The sequence below is a fragment of the Rhinolophus sinicus genome, chromosome 1 (genome assembly GCF_057876585.1).
Source record: "Rhinolophus sinicus isolate RSI-liver-muscle chromosome 1, RSI-T2T, whole genome shotgun sequence".
Classification (NCBI taxonomy): domain Eukaryota; kingdom Metazoa; phylum Chordata; class Mammalia; order Chiroptera; family Rhinolophidae; genus Rhinolophus; species Rhinolophus sinicus.
Genome location: NC_142501.1, coordinates 169,013,292 through 169,031,811, shown reverse-complemented (window position 1 = coordinate 169,031,811; position 18,520 = coordinate 169,013,292). Strand labels below are relative to the sequence as shown.

Genomic DNA, 18,520 nt, shown 5'->3' with positions numbered 1-18,520 from the left:
ACCATGATAGCCTCTTGTTCAACAGATGACAATATTACCTTGGCTCTTTTACTGTAGCACAAATAAACCCAGAAACCCATCCCCACCAGCACTCTTCCCCAACTCCTCCACACATACACCACTATTTGTTTCTTTTGTTTGTTTGTTTGTTTTTAACCACTGCTTCAAAACTGGAAAAGAAAGAAGGAGAAAAGTGAATGTGAAAACTAAATATAAAATTATTACTAGCAGTGATAATATTTTATAACACTTTTCCAAACCAATGGCTTTCAAATCTTTTTTACTGCCACCAACAGTCAGAATGATGTTTTACACTGTGTGCTAGTATATACACATATAGACATATTTGTGTATGTATGTATACAGAGATAAATATTATCAAGTTTCACAAAACACTACATAGAATGCCTCACGATTTTCTTTTTTATTCTTTTGTTTTACCAAATGTTGGTCAGTAAATTGATACTATGACCTACTAAATGAGTGGCAACCTGCAGTTTAGAAAAATACCACTCTCATAGGCAATATTAGCAGGTAGCTTATTGATCTTTATTCCAGAAAATAACCCCAAACCAATTTGGTTTTCTACTCTTGAGGCATTCTTTTGAAGTGTCTCCATTTTTGCCTCAAAGGTCCAGAGGTGAACGCTGATATGATTATATAAGAAATCCACACTGAGAGGTGACTGGTTAGCTCAGTTGGTAAGAGTGTGGTGCTAATAACACCAAGGTTGCCAGTTCAATCCCTGCATGGGCCGCTGTGAGCTGCGCCCTCCAAGGAAGGAAGGAAGGAAGGGAGGGAGGGAGGGAGGGAGGGAGGGAGGGAGGGAGGGAGGGAGGGAGGGAGGGAGGGAGGGAGGGAGGGAGGGAGGGAGGGAGGGAGGGAGGGAGGAAGGAAGGAAGGAAGGAAGGAAGGAAGGAAGGAAGGAAGGAAGGAAAGGAAACTCACAGTCATAGTCTTCCGTCATTGTTTCTGACATCAGCCCTAGATTCTGAACATCTCCTCCATGCCCCCAGAAACACTTAAGATGAAATATTTATAAGAGTTGGCTGAAAATTTATCCAGCTTGTGCTATTGACTCAGGTGACATCTGTAGAGTTGAACTAGAAATGGCTTAGAAAATGATGGAAAAATAGAGACTGATTAAATACTTATGGCAGTTTACAAAATGAACTACAATACAGAATGTCAATCTGTGTGCTATGAACCAATATTTAAGGTATATTGTTAGGTTATAGAATAAAACAAGCATACTGTGTATAGTAGACTTTCATGTGTTTTTGAAAGGAGGATACGTGTGCTTATATATGCATAAAATATTTCTGGAAAGTTCCACAGGATATTAGTAATGGGAATTGCCTCTAGGGAAGAGAAATGGAGGACTGGGAGTCTGGCATGATGGAGGTTTAATATTTTTGTATATCTTTTCGTAGTGTTTTAATTTTTTGTGTATATACATATATTACTTTTTCAAATAAAATACCTAATTTTTAAAACTGTGATGGAGAGAGTAAGTACTTACAAACTCATTAAGATTAAGGGAGTTTTCCTTGTGAACAGTCATATAAATAAATGTTTATTATAACATCAAAATTCATTATCTCTTTCATTTACATATCTTGTACAATTTACAAAGTTTCACATCCATTGCCTGACTTAGTGCTCATAACAACCTTTTGAAATAGGTGCAACAGGTACTAGAAGCCACACTTTATAAATTAAAAGAAAAAGAAAAAGAAAAAAAGAAACCTGAAGCCTAAAAGGAGTTAAAAATCTAGAGCACATTTTCACGAAAGAAGTTTGGAACCATTCACATGATTGTGATATATTGAAACCTGAAATTTTGCATTATTTTGAGTTACCAAGTAGTTTTTGAATAGCAGTATTTTAAAAGCTTTCATCAATATTCCTTACAATATTGAAATCTTAACTAAGAAACTCTTGCATAAAGGAGGAAGGAAGCAGAAAAAACAACCTGCTCTTTGTGTAAAATATTCCTAATATTAGAACATAAATTGTCAACTAATGACTGGTTGAAAATTAACATTAAAGAAGTTGCACCCAAAACTTCACTCTGTAGATTTTTACCTTTGAATTAGAACAAATCTAAAATAATTACCTAAGTGGAAAAAGAGAGAAATGACCAATCATAACCACTAAACCTTGAGAAAATACCCTGAAGTTTTTATGGCTATGGTCATTGCATCTCCGAGTGTCTCTGAACAATTCCAATTTATACTTCCTGTCCCCAAGTAATTATTGACAGCCCCCCATTCACTCTCAAAAGTATTTATAGTAAGATCACACTCTAGTCTCATATCTTTAAGATCCTCATATTCCAGTATTTGGGCTTCTTCCCAAAACTAAGAATTACCCTCATTCATGCAAAAGCTGAAAGGTCCATGCTCAGCTTTTAGCTGCATATATGAGTCTCATATTAAAAAAATAGTAGTTTCCAAGCATTACCCACCAGCAACTGCTGGCTTTACTAAAGAGATTAATAGCGAAGAGGGAATCTCAGGGTCTGATTTGGCACTTTGGGAGTTTAAAAGGGAAATGTGAACCAAGTTTAACTTGGTGAGACCGAGGTGGAAGACAAGTAACTGATTTCACTTTAACAGAGTCCTGAACATAGAGTTCAAAAAGTGAAACTCTCCAAGAGTCCTTCATTCACGTATTCTTTTATTTATTAGTATTTGGACAGTGGCTATTGAAGGCAAGTCACTGTGTTAAGCACTGCATCTGTTTGTCAATAGTTTTAGGGACTTTGTGCTGAATTTCCAACTGGAATTGTAATATTAGACCATATTTTGTTGTTTAACCCAGCCTCTGAATTCTTCTCTAGCACTCTTTAGAATTTCCCTAATTTGGAATTACTCTACTGAACAATTAGAAAGAGTACTCCCAAGGTCCATATAGGTTAAATTGTTGCTGCTCTTTTTTCTTTTTTCTTTTCTTTTTTTTCATATTACAAGTATGTTTCTTCCTTAGAACAAGCAAATGAATTAGTACCCAAGCTGGATATCATAGTAACAGCATCTTTTACTCAGCAGAAAGTGGACCATCTATTCAGAATATATAATTACTGAAAGATTAAGGCAAAGCCACAGGTTGTTTTCTAAGAAGTGTTTGCTTGCTACATTCTCTAAAGCTTGGCATTTCAATTGAAGTTATCATGTAGTACATGATTACTTGAGGTTTCTGTGTGAAGTATTAAATAATTTTTAATTGTTCTTTTATGTTTAGATTTACACTTTTAGCAAACTCTTTTCAGAATATGTTTTAACACGCATGTACCAAAGGTAATACATTCAGATTCTCTCTCTGCGGGAGTTGGAACTTGGCTCTGAATCCGCCAGTTTGATTTAATTCCCCTCATTTTCTGTGGATGTTTACATGTCCTCTGTTTATTTCTCCCCTTTCTTTACTTTTTTGGAATTATTGATTTCCTATCATTCACCAAGCTTTTTCCAAAAGGAATATTATGGGGTTTTCTTTTGTTCTAATCATCACTGGTTGAGTGATTACTGTCACTGCCTTTACTATCACTATCACTGTCACTATCACTTCCATTGTTGCCATTACCGTTGTTGCCATTGCTGTTGCTGCCACTCTCATCACTACTGTCAGATGTACTGTCGCTGTTTTCATCGCTGTTACTGCCGTCACTGTCACTGCTATCACTGCTATCACTGCTGTCACTGTTGTCACTACTGTCACTGCTCTCACTGCTATCACTGCTGTCACTGCTGTCACTACTGTCTGAGTTGCTGTCACTGCTATCGCTGCTGTCACTGCTGTCACTGCTGTCTGATTTGCTGTCACTGCTATCGCTGCTGTCACTGCTGTCACTGCTGTCTGATTTGCTGTCACTGCTGTCACTGCTGTCACTGCTGTCACTGCTGTCTGATTTGCTGTCACTGCTGTCGCTGCTGTCGCTGCTGTCACTGCTGTCTGATTTGCTGTCACTGCTGTCGCTGCTGTCACTGCTGTCACTGCTGTCTGATTTGCTGTCACTGCTGTCGCTGCTGTCACTGCTGTCTGATTTGCTGTCACTGCTGTCACTGCTGTCACTACTGTCTGATTTGCTGTCACTGCTATCACTGCTGTCACTGCTGTCACTACTGTCTGATTTGCTGTCACTGCTGTCACTGCTGTCACTACTGTCTGATTTGCTGTCACTGCTGTCACTGCTGTCACTACTGTCTGATTTGCTGTCACTGCTATCACTACTGTCACTGCTGTCACTACTGTCTGATTTGCTGTCACTGCTGTCACTGCTGTCACTACTGTCTGATTTGCTGTCACTGCTATCACTACTGTCACTGCTGTCACTACTGTCTGATTTGCTGCCACTGCTGTCACTGCTGTCACTGCTGTCACTACTGTCTGATTTGCTGTCACTGCTGTCACTGCTATCTGATTTACTGTCACTGCTATCACTGCTGCTGCTACTGTCACTGCTATCTGATTTGCTGTCACTACTGTCGCTGCTGTCACTGCTGTCACTACTGTCACTGCTGTCACTACTATCACTGCTGTCACTGCTGTCACTACTGTCACTGCTGTCACTGCTGTCACTACTGTCACTACTGTCACTGCTATCTGATTTGCTGTCACTGCTGTCACTACTGTCACTGCTATCACTGCTGTCACTGCTGTCACTACTGTCACTGCTGTCACTGCTGTCACTGCTGTCACTACTGTCACTGCTGTCACTACTATCACTGCTGTCACTGCTGTCGCTACTGTCACTGCTGTCACTACTGTCGCTACTGTCGCTACTGTCACTGCTGTCACTGCTGTCGCTACTGTCACTGCTGTCACTGCTGTCGCTACTGTCACTACTGTCACTGCTATCTGATTTGCTGTCACTACTGTCACTACTGTCACTGCTGTCACTACTGTCACTGCTGTCACTGCTGTCACTACTGTCACTGCTGTCGCTACTGTCACTACTGTCACTACTGTCACTGCTATCTGATTTGCTTTCACTGCTGTCACTGCTGTCACTACTGTCACTGCTATCACTGCTGTCACTACTGTCACTGCTATCACTGCTGTCACTGCTGTCACTACTGTCACTGCTGTCACTGCTGTCACTGCTGTCACTACTGTCACTGCTATCACTGCTGTCACTGCTGTCGCTACTATCTGATTTGCTGTCACTGTTGTCACTACTGTCACTGCTGTCTGATTGATCTTTGCTGCTGTCTGATTTGCTGTTTTCATTGCTCCCATTGTTACTATTGCCATCACTGTCATTATCATTAACATCTGATATGCTATCACTGTCATCATTTCCTTCTCCTTTTGAGTCACTCTCATTGCCATTATCTTTGGATTCATCAGAGTTATAAGAAGCATGTCCTTGGCTACTGCTGTCATTGTCATCTTCAGAATTGGCATCACCATTGCCTTTAGACTCATCACTGCTGTTGGGATCATCTCCTTGCATGGAGTCATCAGCAAACTCATAACTGTCATATCCGCCACTATTACTGTCACTACTTGTTTTGCTGTGTTCAACCTTATTTCCAGGTTCTGATTTTTGGGCAGGTCCTTGCATGTTGTCAACCTCTCCTTGTGTCTTGATATTTCCTTTGATCATTCCATGTTGTCCTTTACTCTCTTTATCTTCATTGACTTTTCCAGCTTGCTTGGTAATATTATCTCTGTTGCCACTGCTGGGACTTTCAATTTCTATTATCTATGGAAAGATGGAATAAAGAATGGTTAATTAGTGCATGTTGTGATGCAAAATTGCATTGGTCTAAGAAAGACTGACTGGGGAAAGTGACCAGAAAAACAAGAATTCAGCTTCTGGAACATCTGTTTCCAGAAACATCTGTTTGTGGAAATGTGCTTTATTCAGTACTTAAAAGTGCTCTAGTGTTTAGATTATATAACAACCCATCCACATTTTTAACCAGTAGGAAGTTTTGTAAACCATTACACGGTGCAGCCATTATTTAGCATAAGACTTTTCTAGAATTGTAACCAAATGTTCAGAAATGTCTGATTTTTAAAATTGTTCTATATCGAAGTCTAGTAAGACTCACTTTCCCATTAAATTTTAAAGTAATTTAGGTGCAAAAATACATAAACGTTTTATTTGTGTCATGATTTATTTGTGTGCTATTGTTAGTGAGTGGAGAGGGAGAATTTAAACTGCCATTGAAAGAAATCAGCTTCACAAACTAACCTTATCTTGGCTCTTCCCATTAGTACTTGGCTCTGATTCTTTGATGATTCCATTTTCCACACCATTGTTTTCTCTGTGATTGGGTTTTTGGATGTGCTCTATTCTTTGGCTACCAGTGACTTCTGGAATATGGTCGGAATCCTCCTCACTCTTAGAGGCATTGTCTCCATCCATGTCGTGGGGATCTTCTTTGTCTTCAGGATCATTATCTTCATTACTAATTGAATTTTGCCCTAAGCTGTTGTCATCATCATCTCCTTTTCCATGACCCTGACCCTCCTGGCCCTTGTTGTTATTAGTGCCCTCTTTTCCATTTCCTGTGTCTTCACCTTCATCACCACCAGAGCCCTTGTCTTCATCCTCATCTACTCCATCCCCGCTAGGACTCCCATCAGAATTATCCAGGCCAGCATCTTCTCGATTGCCAGCTCCACTTCCCCTTGGTGTCACTCCTGCCTCCTCAGTACCATTTCTCTCGCCTTCTCTCTGAGATGTTGTTTCACTAGTATTACCCTCATTTCTACAGGAATTCCCATTTATTCCATCTTCGCGGCCTGAACTGTTATTGCTTCCAGCTACTTGATGTTCATCTACTTTAACAACAATGGCATCCTCACTCTGACTTGCATCTCCAACATCCTCATTTGTTGAATTCTTATCGGTATTTCCATTAATATTGCTCCCATTTGCTGCTCCAGTATTGTTGATAATGCTTACTTGTCCCCTGTTGCCATTTGCTGTGGTGCTTTCTTCTCTCCCATGTATCCCATCATGACCATATGTGCCCCCATTCTGATCCTCGGGATTCCCCTCTTCATTCCCTAATGTAGAATGTGTATAAAAACTTTTCCTTTCTGCTTCTGCCCCCTCAGAGCCATTTCTCTCTCCTTTGTAACCATCTTCGATGTACTGTGGCCTTCCTATTTCATTCTCATGCATGGGGACATCACTTTCTTTGGTGGTATCATTGGCATTTAACTCATCCTGGAAAAGAAACAAAAATAAATCATGGATATCATCTTGAAGTAATGCAAACTGAAAAAGAAGAGTGTCAATTTTTGGAAGTTAATGGAATCTAAAAACACCTTAGAAACACATTTTATACCCCATACCTGCATTGGCACTTCCAATTTTGCTAGAAGATTTAAATTCACAGGTTTGTCAACAGCATATCTTGCCAATGGCTTGATTTGAGGAACCTACCAAAGTGAAAATATTGGAAATCGAAAACATTCTTATTTTTTGTACACACACACACACACACACACTTTTCTCTACATGAAGGAAAATATATAAAACATAAAGGCCAAAATATGATCTAATCAGGTAGAAAAAAGAAGTGACCTTTTACATGCTTATGTGGAATTTGAACTGGGCATGCCGATATTTTCTACAATGGTGTTACCAATTTTATTGATAAATTAACCAGACCACTTATCTCAACTACTGAAAGAGAATAGTCTTTATTAAAGAAGAGGAGATAGACATTTGGTGTTTCTGTATAATTAGCCTCTTACAATAATAGCACAAGACACGCCCTAGGTATAATCTTGGCCAAAACTCCTAAAAGAATAGTTTAGGAGTGACAAGAGCTGGTGCAGAAGCAAAATCAAGTATTGGCTACTTCTGTGTCCTTCACCAGCACATTTGACATAGTTGAGAAAATTCTCAATTACATAAATACTAAAGTGTTTGGTATTATGAAAACATACCAAAATGTTAACCATAGCAGCTGACTAATAAAATTACAAATGGTTCAATTTTCTTTGTTGGTGTTTATCTGTATATTCCAAATTTTCCACAGTGAGCATATAAAAAATAACTCCCTGAATAAAACATTATTTTTTTCCTATGTTGAAAAAGAGTCTGTTTTTTTCCCATTTTTCTTTCTTGAAACTTCCTAAACAATTCATTGATATTAGAATGAAATTCATAGTGCATGAGCAAAGATGAACAAAGTCTCCATAACTTCTGAGCATTGAATACAGGGTAATCTGATTGAATTTTAAAAATAATAATCCTTCTGACCAGCATGAGTTTTGATTGGAGTAATGGGAGCATGAATTTGGAATCATGTTTGGTTTTCTTGAGACCCCAGAGATACCTTGTCAACTGTTTTATGCAAATCTAAATATTTAGGCTCAGCTTATCTGCAAAGTCTTAAGGAAATATACATACATTTAAAATTTTTGTTTTCAGTTACGGTCGACATTTGATAATATTTTACATTAGTTTCAGATCTACAGCATAGTGGTTAGACATATATTCTTTAATATTAGGTGAAAAGAGCTATTTTAATATTAGGTGAAAAGTCAGGAGGTTTTCTGAGGAAGGCATACTTACCGGAATAGCCCATGCTGCTGCCCAAATGCAAACATATATAATTATCTTCATTGTCTTTAGGAATATTAATTAATGGCTACTAAAAAAAAAGAGAACAGCACAAGGTTATACAAGGTTACTTATAAAGCAAGGCATGATAACCACAGTAATGTCTTATTTTGGTCTGTAAGCATTTGCCTTTTTCTTGGGAAGGAGTATGTATCCGACATAAGAAGGCAGCTGTCAAGGCTCAGTGTTCTGGAACATATGGAGTGGTCACAGGGACATACAGTGCACCATCACACTCAGTACCAATGTAGCCACCTAGATGTTGTCCACCTCTGCCAGTAAAGGGGAACAGCCATGTACGCACAAAGGCATAACCATATCTTTGTCCTTCTTGATGGTAAAATCTCCCTCTCTTCTGAGACCAAGTATTAGCTAGGTGTGCTATTATTGTGCTTAGAAGGTGAGGCAGGTATCATCCTCACCCCAAATCCATACATTGGGTTATTCTAGATGTAAGGGAAAGACACAAGGGAGTCTAGGCTAATGGAAAGAACATGGAGTTTGGATTCAGAGACCTGGGTTCAAATTCCACCTTTGCTACTTGATGTGTGAGCTTCAGAAATTTGAGTCACTTTATTAAGCCTTTGTTTTCTCTGTCTGGGATAATAATATTGCTTGCACTTCAAGATTACCCCAGTTTTTTTAGCAGAAGAATATTTTCTGAAAAGCCTTCTCTGACTCTATGTCAGAAGGTGTTCAGTATCTCCTTTTACACCCAGCTGCTTCTGCACACCTCACTAGTAGGACATTGCACTGTTTTAAAATAGCCTGGCTGCTTGTATGTTCCTCTGCCCTACTGAAAGCTCCTGAGACCCAGGAGAATGTCTTGGTGATCGTTGTAGTCTGATACATAGCACAGAAAAAGACATTTCATGAATGTTGTTGATGAATAAATATGTATTAGTATAAGCAATAACTAGCACTGTCCTGGGTATTTAGCAATCTCTTAATAAATGATAGCAATTATTATGTGGGACTTCTAAAAACATAATCCTTTAGTCCTGTTAGAATTCACATCCAGAAATTATCTAGTATATATTTTTGGTACATTGGAATAGACGTTATAGTCCATGTGAATCAAAAATTTAAATTCCTAGTTACTGTAAATTGAATTTCTTGATGTAGTGATACTATTACTATAGAAAGGAAGGGAGACTTTTACTCCTTTTTCATGAACTCCCACTGGATTTATAGATTATAATGCTGCATGTCATAAAATAGCCTTTATTGAATTTAACGTTGATGGTGGAAATATAATAAAACCTCAGCTGCTATAGGATTATTGGCATGTCTTCACAGGAGAGAGGACAGTTCAGAGCTACTGAGAGAAGGGAAAAAGTGATTACTCTTGTAGCTGCTCAGCAGGAAGCCAACACCTCCTTCCAAAATGCTATAGATTAAAAGTGAGGCTGAGGTGACCTCAGGACAAGTATAACGCAGAGCTCTGGCAACAGATGCTGAAGGGCAGCCATTCAGTAAGCAAGGGTAACACCATACTTGGCAGTCCCTAACCATGACATAGACTCTGCAGAAGGCCAATCTACAGCACAATTTGGAGGAGCCATGGTCCTCGAAAGGTACCTAGAGTGAAGGCCAAGGTTATGTGCAGCCCCTTTGTCTAAAACTGCAGCCCAGTGATCTGCCCACATTTAGCTCCCTTCAGATTCACTCCAGAGCAATTGCACGATGCGTGAGGATGCTCACCACTGTTTCCACATGCAGGTAAATGGCTTGAAAGATGACTACAGAAATGGCCTCAATTTTGTCAGTTGGAAAGCAGAGAATTGTGGGAATTCCCTTTCTGATTATGTATTGCCACAAATAAAATGAGATTTAGCAATTATCTAGTTAATTTGGACAAGTAAATAGTAAAACAGTGAAAAGCCTAATTAAAGCCTTGTTTGAAAGTCCAAGCTAGATTTTTAAAATCTGAGTTATCTAATTTTTTATTGAAACTAACCAAAGCAACCAGATAATTATCAAACTTCCACCTCAGTTTGCCAATTTTTCAGTAACATACTTTTCTTTTTTCAAATCAATCATTATATTGTAAGATGGAAAAGCAGAGTAACAGAAGTCAGAATCTCTAGCTATTCTAAGTAGAAGTGTTTGAATATAGCTTTTAAAACCCTGATGTTAGTTGGCAGAAAATAAATTAATTTTCTAGGCCAGTTTGATTTTTCAGGGACCAAGAAATTAAATGTAAACTGGAATTCATTCATTCATTCAACAAAAATTTGAAAGCCTAATGTGGGCCAGACATTCAGTCCTAGAAACACATGAGCCCTACCCTCATGGAGCTTATCACTGAATGGGTTAGCCAGACTTTGAAATAAATGTAACATAATGTGTTAAATCAAATTCTAAAATTCATGTTTATTTCTTAATAGAGTCAGTGTTTGAATGTTACTATTGTTACTATTTAAAAGAAAAAGAGGGTTTTTTTTCCCTTTTTCATTAAATCCCATCACATCTTACATTGCAATGGTTAACTACATAGATTCAAGGTTCTTAAAAATGGTTTTTCTCGATAAAAATAACACTAATGGTACTTTAGTGAATTATACATAAAAGATTCTAATCACTCATTCTGTTGTTAACTTTGTAGATTTAAAATTTGCTTCATCTTACACATACTCTTTCTATTAGCAACTGATATCTTGACATACTGGCTGTAGGAAAACAAAAAACCCTATTCTTCAGTGAGGCAATATTTTGGTAGGTAGAATTAGCATCTTTTCCCACATAATTTTCCATTATCTTTTAATACAAAGTCTTGATTTGACCAGTGAAAAGGGAAGGAAAAAAATCTAATCATACAGAGTTATTCACTTCTTAAAATCTAGTTGACTTCTTTTCTGAAATTCAAATTTCTTTCTAAAGCCTTCTGTTGATTCTGAGTAAAGAGGATGTTTCATCTTACCTTAAAAGCCTTCAAAAGGACTTAGAAAATCCAGGATTTCTTATCTTTTTCTTTGAAGACTGAGTGGCACACTGTCCTGGACTTTTGCATGACAATTTTGTACCTGCCGAAATTTAAATGCAGTTTGATAATTTTCCCAACCAATCACTGTCTAGGATCCCTGATATAGGGTTATAAAGTGTCACTGTGTCTATGAAGCACATAATAACTTCACCCACTTCCTTGACTTGCTGATACGTATTTGCTCACTGAACCATTTGGTTCCAAAGGGACTAGATTTACTTTCATTTAATTAAATAGCTCTTGGGAGGCTGTTTTGCATCTTAAATGTAGAGAATCGGTGTAATGTATCTGAAAGAGCCACTTAAACTCTGTCACCCTGACATTTCTTGTCTTGCTAAGGTTGGCAATCTAAGAAAACTCTAGGTTTCTTTAGTAAGTATGACTGCCTATTTAAGGCCCCTATCATTCTTGAGGTAGGTATTAAAGTTTCTGTGCTATAATTCAAGAAACTGTCCTCAAGCAACAGTCTTGACATTGCCCAGAGGTGTCTTTAACAATCTATAAATAGTAACTCCATGCAATCTCTCTGACCTAAACACTGATGTGAAGTTTTTAAATGTATCAATTTAATATTCAAACTAAATTTAAAAATATATATTCAAATTACCAAAACTTTTTGTAAGGTAGTTAGATGTGCAAAAGTGTGCATGGACAAAAGATTTAGCTCTCAATTATCTCTCAGTTATCTGTCAGCTGTGGAGAACAAAATAGAAAACCAAACCACATTATTAGCAGAAGGTTTTGGTACCTGAATTCACCGTCCTCTTGAACCTCAGACATATCCTATAATGCAGATAATCTCTACACAATTTTTCTGATTTGTGAGTTTAAAAACTTGACAATCTATGTCTCTCCATGAACTTCTTCAGAATTTTCAGGAATAATCCAATCTTTTTTTCTTTTTTTAATTAAAGTTTATTGGGGGTGACAATGGTTAGTAAAGTTACATAGGTTTCAAGTGTACGGTTCTGTATTACATCATCTATATATCACATTGTATGTTCACCACCCAGAGTCAGTTCTCCTCCCATCCCCATATATTTGATCCCATTTACCCTCATCTACTACCCCCCTCCTCCTTTACTCTCTAGTAACCACTAAACTATTGTCTATGTCCAATCTTTTTGTACGTTATAATATCAAAGCATGTGAACCATGTAAGACTACTAATATACTACTACCCAACAGTGATAACTACAGAATTTATATATAGGACTTTTACAGGGAAAGCAGTAAGTTTGAAAGGGAGTGGAAGGAATGGAAAGAGGATTTTTCTTTTTTTTTTTTTTTTTTTTTTAAGCTGTGTTTTCAAAGCAAGCACTTTGTTTTTATTTAGATGGCATGTTGATGTGGAGGAGGAGGAGTCTTAAGTCACTGGAAACAGCACTACCCCCTCATTCATACACAGACATCATGGAGGTTAGTGAACTGAAACTTACTTCCTTTTCCTTTAATTTGAATGAACATAAATTATAGTCAGAGATTTTAATAATTAATAGAACTAGTAGACAGAAAATCAGTATACATAACAAGATATAAAATGCCAACCAACTTGATCTAGTTGACATTTATTGGACACTTTGTCCAAGTACAGCAGAATAAACCTTATTCTGAAGAATAGGTGGAACATTTCCCAAGATAAACCAGATTCTAGGCTCCAAAACAAGTCTCAATAAATTTAAAAGAATTTGCATCATACAAGGTATGTTTACTGACCACAATAGAATTAAATTAGAAATCAATAACAGAAAGATCTCTGGAAAACCCAAATATTCGCAAACTAAATAACAAAAGTGTACTTCTAAATAATGAATGAGTGAAAGAAGAAACCAAAGGGAAATTCAAAATTTTGAATTAATTAGAAATTAAAACAAAGCAATTTATCAAAATTTGCAGGATGTCACTAAAGCAGTTTTTTGGAGGAAATTTATAGCATTAAATACCTATATTAGAAAAGAAAAAGGTCCCAAAACAATGACTTAACCCTTCACCTTAAGAAACTACAAAAATTAGAAAAAACTAAATTTAAATTAAGTAAAAGAAAGGAAATAGTAGAGATTAGAACAGAAATCAATAAAATCTAAAAAAAAAAAAAAAATAGAGAAAAATCAATGAAATCTAAAGCTTTTTTTTTTTTTTTTTTAGAAGCTTAATAAAATGTATAAGTCTCTAGCCAGGCTAATCAGATAAGTAAGAGAAAAGACATAATTATCAATACAACAAGAGAGATAAAAATACTACAGATTCTATAGACATTAGAAGATTTAAAAGGGAATACTATGAACAACTTTATGTAAATAAATTCAACAACTCACATGGAATGCTTAAAACCACCATAGTTCTATAATTTATCCATTAAAGAAGTTAAATTTGTTGTTAAAAACCTTCCCACAATAGCCTCTTTTCATTTCATACTCTCTCTGTCCCTTTTAATCTAAGCTGGCAGCATTTCTACTGACATAAAATTTTCAAGAAGTCTTCCATGGATTTCACAAGGGTTCACTCAGTTAAACAAAAGTCATAGCCACAGATCTTTCCACATAATTTTTTCTGTACCTTTGACTTTTGCTGAGATGGATAAAGAACAATGCCCTGAAACTATTTAGAGGTCCACTGGTTTGAGTGAAAAGATGTGAGGAACACTCCTAATCTCTTGTGGATGAATATTCTGACCTTTTGATAACTTTCCCAGCTTTCAGCAAAGGGTGGTAGAGTCACTCCCTCAGCCTTTTTTCTAGATCATGCTCTCTTGACAGTGAATCTCTTAATTTTAGCATCTTTTACCATTTGAAGAGGCAGAGAATTTTCAATATTCTCAGGCCCTGGTTCCTTTTTGTTTAACAGTTCTTCTCTCAATGTATCTCTCTCCTCTTGCATTTTATTATAAGCAGCAAAAAACCAGGCAGCATCTTCAACACTTTGCTTAGAAATCTCCTTAGCTATATATACAAGTTCATTGCTTAAAAGTTCTGCTTTCCACATACCTGAAGAACACAATTTGGCTATGCTTTCTGCTAGGCTTTCTGCCATGATGATAATAAGAATCCTTGTTCTTCCAGATTCCAGTAATGTCTTTCTCACTCCCTTCTGAGACCTCAACAGGAACACCTTTAACATCTATATTTCTACTAACCGTCTTCCAGCCTCCAATCCTTGCCTGATTCCAAAGCCACTCCCACATTTTAGGAATGTCTTATGGCAGCTCTTCCACTTCCATGTACCAAAATCTGTATTACTTTTCTATTGCTGCCTAAAAAGTCACCAAGTATACCTCTGCTTTTAGAGGACTCATTTGGCTGGGTTAGCCTTATCCAAATAATCTCTTTATCTTAAAGTCCACTGATTAGTAAACTTGATTATATCTGTCATATCCCTTTTGCCACATAATGAGACATAATCATGGAAATAATACTTCATTATACTTATATGTTCTCCCCATACTCAAAGGAGAGGGGATTATACAAGGGTGAGGGTCACTGGGGGTCATTTTTAAATGCTGCCTACAACACATTTTAATCTATAGTGAAAGAAAATAGATCAGTGGCTTCCAGGGGGAGGGGGGAGGGGGGGAGGATGGAAGAACAGGACTATAAAGGGTCATGAGGAAATGTTTATAGACTTCATTGTCTGTGGTGATGGTTTTATAGGTGTGAGTGTGTGTGTGTGTGTGTGTGTGTGTGTGTGTGTGTGTATACATGTACATATCGAAACATCAAATTTTACACTTTAAATATGTGCAGTTTATTCTGTGTCAATTACACCTCAATAAAGCTGTTAGGAAAAAGTAATTAATCCATTTCAAATCCTATAAATTGAGAAGTTAAAACTATGCCTTTCTCTATTACCATGACTTTGAACTATCTGCCTTCCTGTTTTCTTAAATTTGGATAAACAGTAGCTGAGCCAACCATCAAAACTAAGGCAAGAATAGCAATAGCAATATAGAAACAGAGAGAATGTTCTGACTCAAATTACACAAACCAGCAGAAGGCAATTGAATAGTAGTTCTCTGTGTAGGCAGATGCACAACATCCCAGCAGAGCATCTTTGATTGGTGGAAATTTAAAGGGCAAAAACCTTCAAATCAATTTCCTAATATTGAATTAATGTCAGTGCAATTGGGAAAGCAGATACCATATTAATTTTTTTAAAAACTACCATAGTTTTTTTTTAAGTGGTAATCATTTCTTCTAGATTTTTTATTCTATTTCCTCCAAGTCTACAGTTGGCATAATGTTCTCTGAAATACCTTAATTAAAAAGACACTATAACTGAACCTCAAGTAACAGACATGTCTGTGGGTCAGCTTTAGTTTCCATTGGTTTATTATGACTGAGAACACAACGATTACTAGACCACATAATCTTTTCTTCTTAAGAAAAAAAAAAAAAGAATAAGAATACTTCAATTTTTCTCCTTCCATGTGCATATATTTTATTTTCTCCAAACCTGTGTCTCTGATATTGAGAGATATTAGAGAGTAATAATTAAGAATCAGAGCTTTGAAGTCAGATATATCTGGGTTAAACCCCTACCTGTCCCTTACAGTGTGACCTTGGAAAAGCACCTAATCGCTCTAAGATTCAGTTTCCTCATCTGTAAAATTATGTTATAATAATAGCTAAAATTTATTGAACATTTATAACAGGACATCCCCGATACACAACAATCTAGGCTCATTAGCTCATGTAGTCCTTAAAATGATCACACGTGGTAACACTGCTTTATCTCCATCATAGAACTGAAGAATGCATGTCCTTAGATGCCACAACTAATAAGTGACACAGCCCAGATTTGAACCCCAGAATTCTGACCTCAGAACCTGACTTTTAGCCACTGCACTAAGTGCCTACTTTATAATGACACTGTGAAGGTAATATATGAAAACTACTCAGTGCCCAGTACACACACACTCCTAATGAGGGGAGCTATTATGATTTCATGGTTCTTCACTAAGTCCGAATCCTTTACTTATCACTGCCCAAATTTTCCTAGGATTACTGGCAAAATGATGCTTTCTAAATAAGACCCCAAAACTTTGACAATTATTTTATTCAATACTATTAGTAAATTACTAATCTTTGGTGCAAACAAAAGTGTAATGGCTCTCATTCTTTGTCTCCTACTGAGCGCTGAGACTCCTAACAAGCTCACATGCTTCCAGTCTCTGGGCCTTACTCCCAAATCTCTCACACAGATGAAAGAAGTATCTCTCTAAAATTTAAACCTAATCATGTCACTACTTAGATTCAAACTTTTCAGTGGCTCTTTAATCTGACTTGGAACTTCTCAAACTATCCAGCCTCACCTTGGGCCACATTCCTTTGAGAACCCTTTAGACCGTGGAACACAACCTATGCTGGGAAGATAACAGAAAAGCAGGACCTGAGATGTGTTCTGGATCAGAGTTCTAGATGATCTGAATACCCAGGACATGTCCTGTATTTTCATGACTTTTCCTACTTCCATATTGACTTTGTGAGAACTACTTAAATGTCCTGTATTCAGCTCTTCTCAGTAATCACAAAAAGGTAGCAATTTGCACTAGTTTTCCACCACGGTAATTGGTGTTTAAATCTCTTAATTGGCAACACTAGCCGAAAATCGTTCCTCCACAAATAAAGATCTGTACAATCTAACATGTTCTCTCCTGCAGGTTTGGTTGAGAGAAGACCAAAAGGAGGGACTTGAAATTAAAATACATGTTTTTCTTATATAAGAAATGAAAAGACTGTTCTTTGGCCAAACTCCTGAGTCATGAACAAGGAACTACCACTAATAAGCGATAACAGATCAGTACACATGCTCAGAAAACCAGCCAATCAGCAACCACTTCACTCCAATAACTATTCTTTTGGAAGTTAGCAAATCAATGATGGCCCAAGCTTCTGAAAGGCCATTTAGTGACAACACCATGCTTCTAGACAACAGCCAATCAGTAAGTGCCTCACTCTAGTAACCACACTGGCACATCTGCAAGCCCACCAGTCTCTGAACTCTCTCATTTCTCAAAGTCCACTGATCCCTGAAAGCCAGGCTTCCTATAACATTAATTCAATAATATTGTGCCTTACAAGCACAGCTCTTCCTTGTGAGTAGAGGGGAAGTCCATCGTTTTTACATCAGATATTGAGTTCAATTTATTGTTAGTTCACAGGTTCACAACTTTCAACAGTTCAGCTCCTGTGTACAGTTAATTATGTGGTCCAATTTGTGAGTAACAAACACTCACTGCTATGACATTATCAAATTCAATCTTATCACTTCTTCCTCTGGTTGCTCTTTATTTTAAATTGTGTATAGTTGAACCCCAAAATGCCAAAACGTGAGGTAAATTTTGTGATAAATTTTCTTATCATTTATTAAATGAGGAAAAAATCTTTTTGAAACTCGGTGCAGTTTCCAATTATGTAATAAAAAAAATGGTGGAAAGTCAAATATAAACCAGTATATAATAATAACTAAACATAAGAGATGCACAACTTCCTAACTAGTGCTAAAGATGTGATAAAATAATAAATTTTTATGAAACATTCAGATGAGGAAGATAAAATAATCACAGCAGAAGCTATGATGGCTTTCCACATTGCATATCATCATCAGTTTTCAGCTCTAATAACTATTAGAATGTGCTGCTACCAGAGCTGTTTTCTGATCCCAAAATTACAAGCAAATTATCAGAATGAAAGCTACTGCAATAATAAAAAATGTAATAGTTCCATTTGCTGTTACAGAGTTTATCAAAGATGTAATGCCTTACCTTTTTACAACATAGGTACAAATGCAAGTACAGTTGATCCTTGAACAACATGGGTTTGAACTACTTGGGTCCACTTATAAACTGACTTTTCTTTCCAGTAAATACCTGTACTGTTTTGGATACACAGTTGGGAGTCCAAGGATGCAGAGGGTCTACTGTATGCATTGATCTGCGCCAT

At 37.0% G+C, this 18,520-nt stretch overlaps 1 protein-coding gene and 1 long non-coding RNA gene across 2 annotated transcripts in view; one reads left to right on the top strand and one right to left on the bottom strand.

Moving 5' to 3' along the window:
* Positions 1-18,520, top strand: part of LOC141569643 (uncharacterized) — a 166,420-nt gene that overhangs the window by 143,807 nt on the left and 4,093 nt on the right. The gene's annotated exons all lie outside the window — the stretch shown is intronic.
* Positions 1,564-11,656, bottom strand: DSPP (dentin sialophosphoprotein). Its single transcript, XM_074323736.2, has 5 exons — positions 11,520-11,656; positions 8,549-8,627; positions 7,318-7,404; positions 6,206-7,189; positions 1,564-5,710 (listed from the first exon to the last, which is right to left on the bottom strand). Exons 2-5 carry the CDS (start codon positions 8,597-8,599, stop codon positions 3,503-3,505), a joined length of 3,330 nt encoding a protein of 1,109 aa, XP_074179837.2. The 5' UTR covers positions 8,600-8,627; positions 11,520-11,656; the 3' UTR covers positions 1,564-3,502.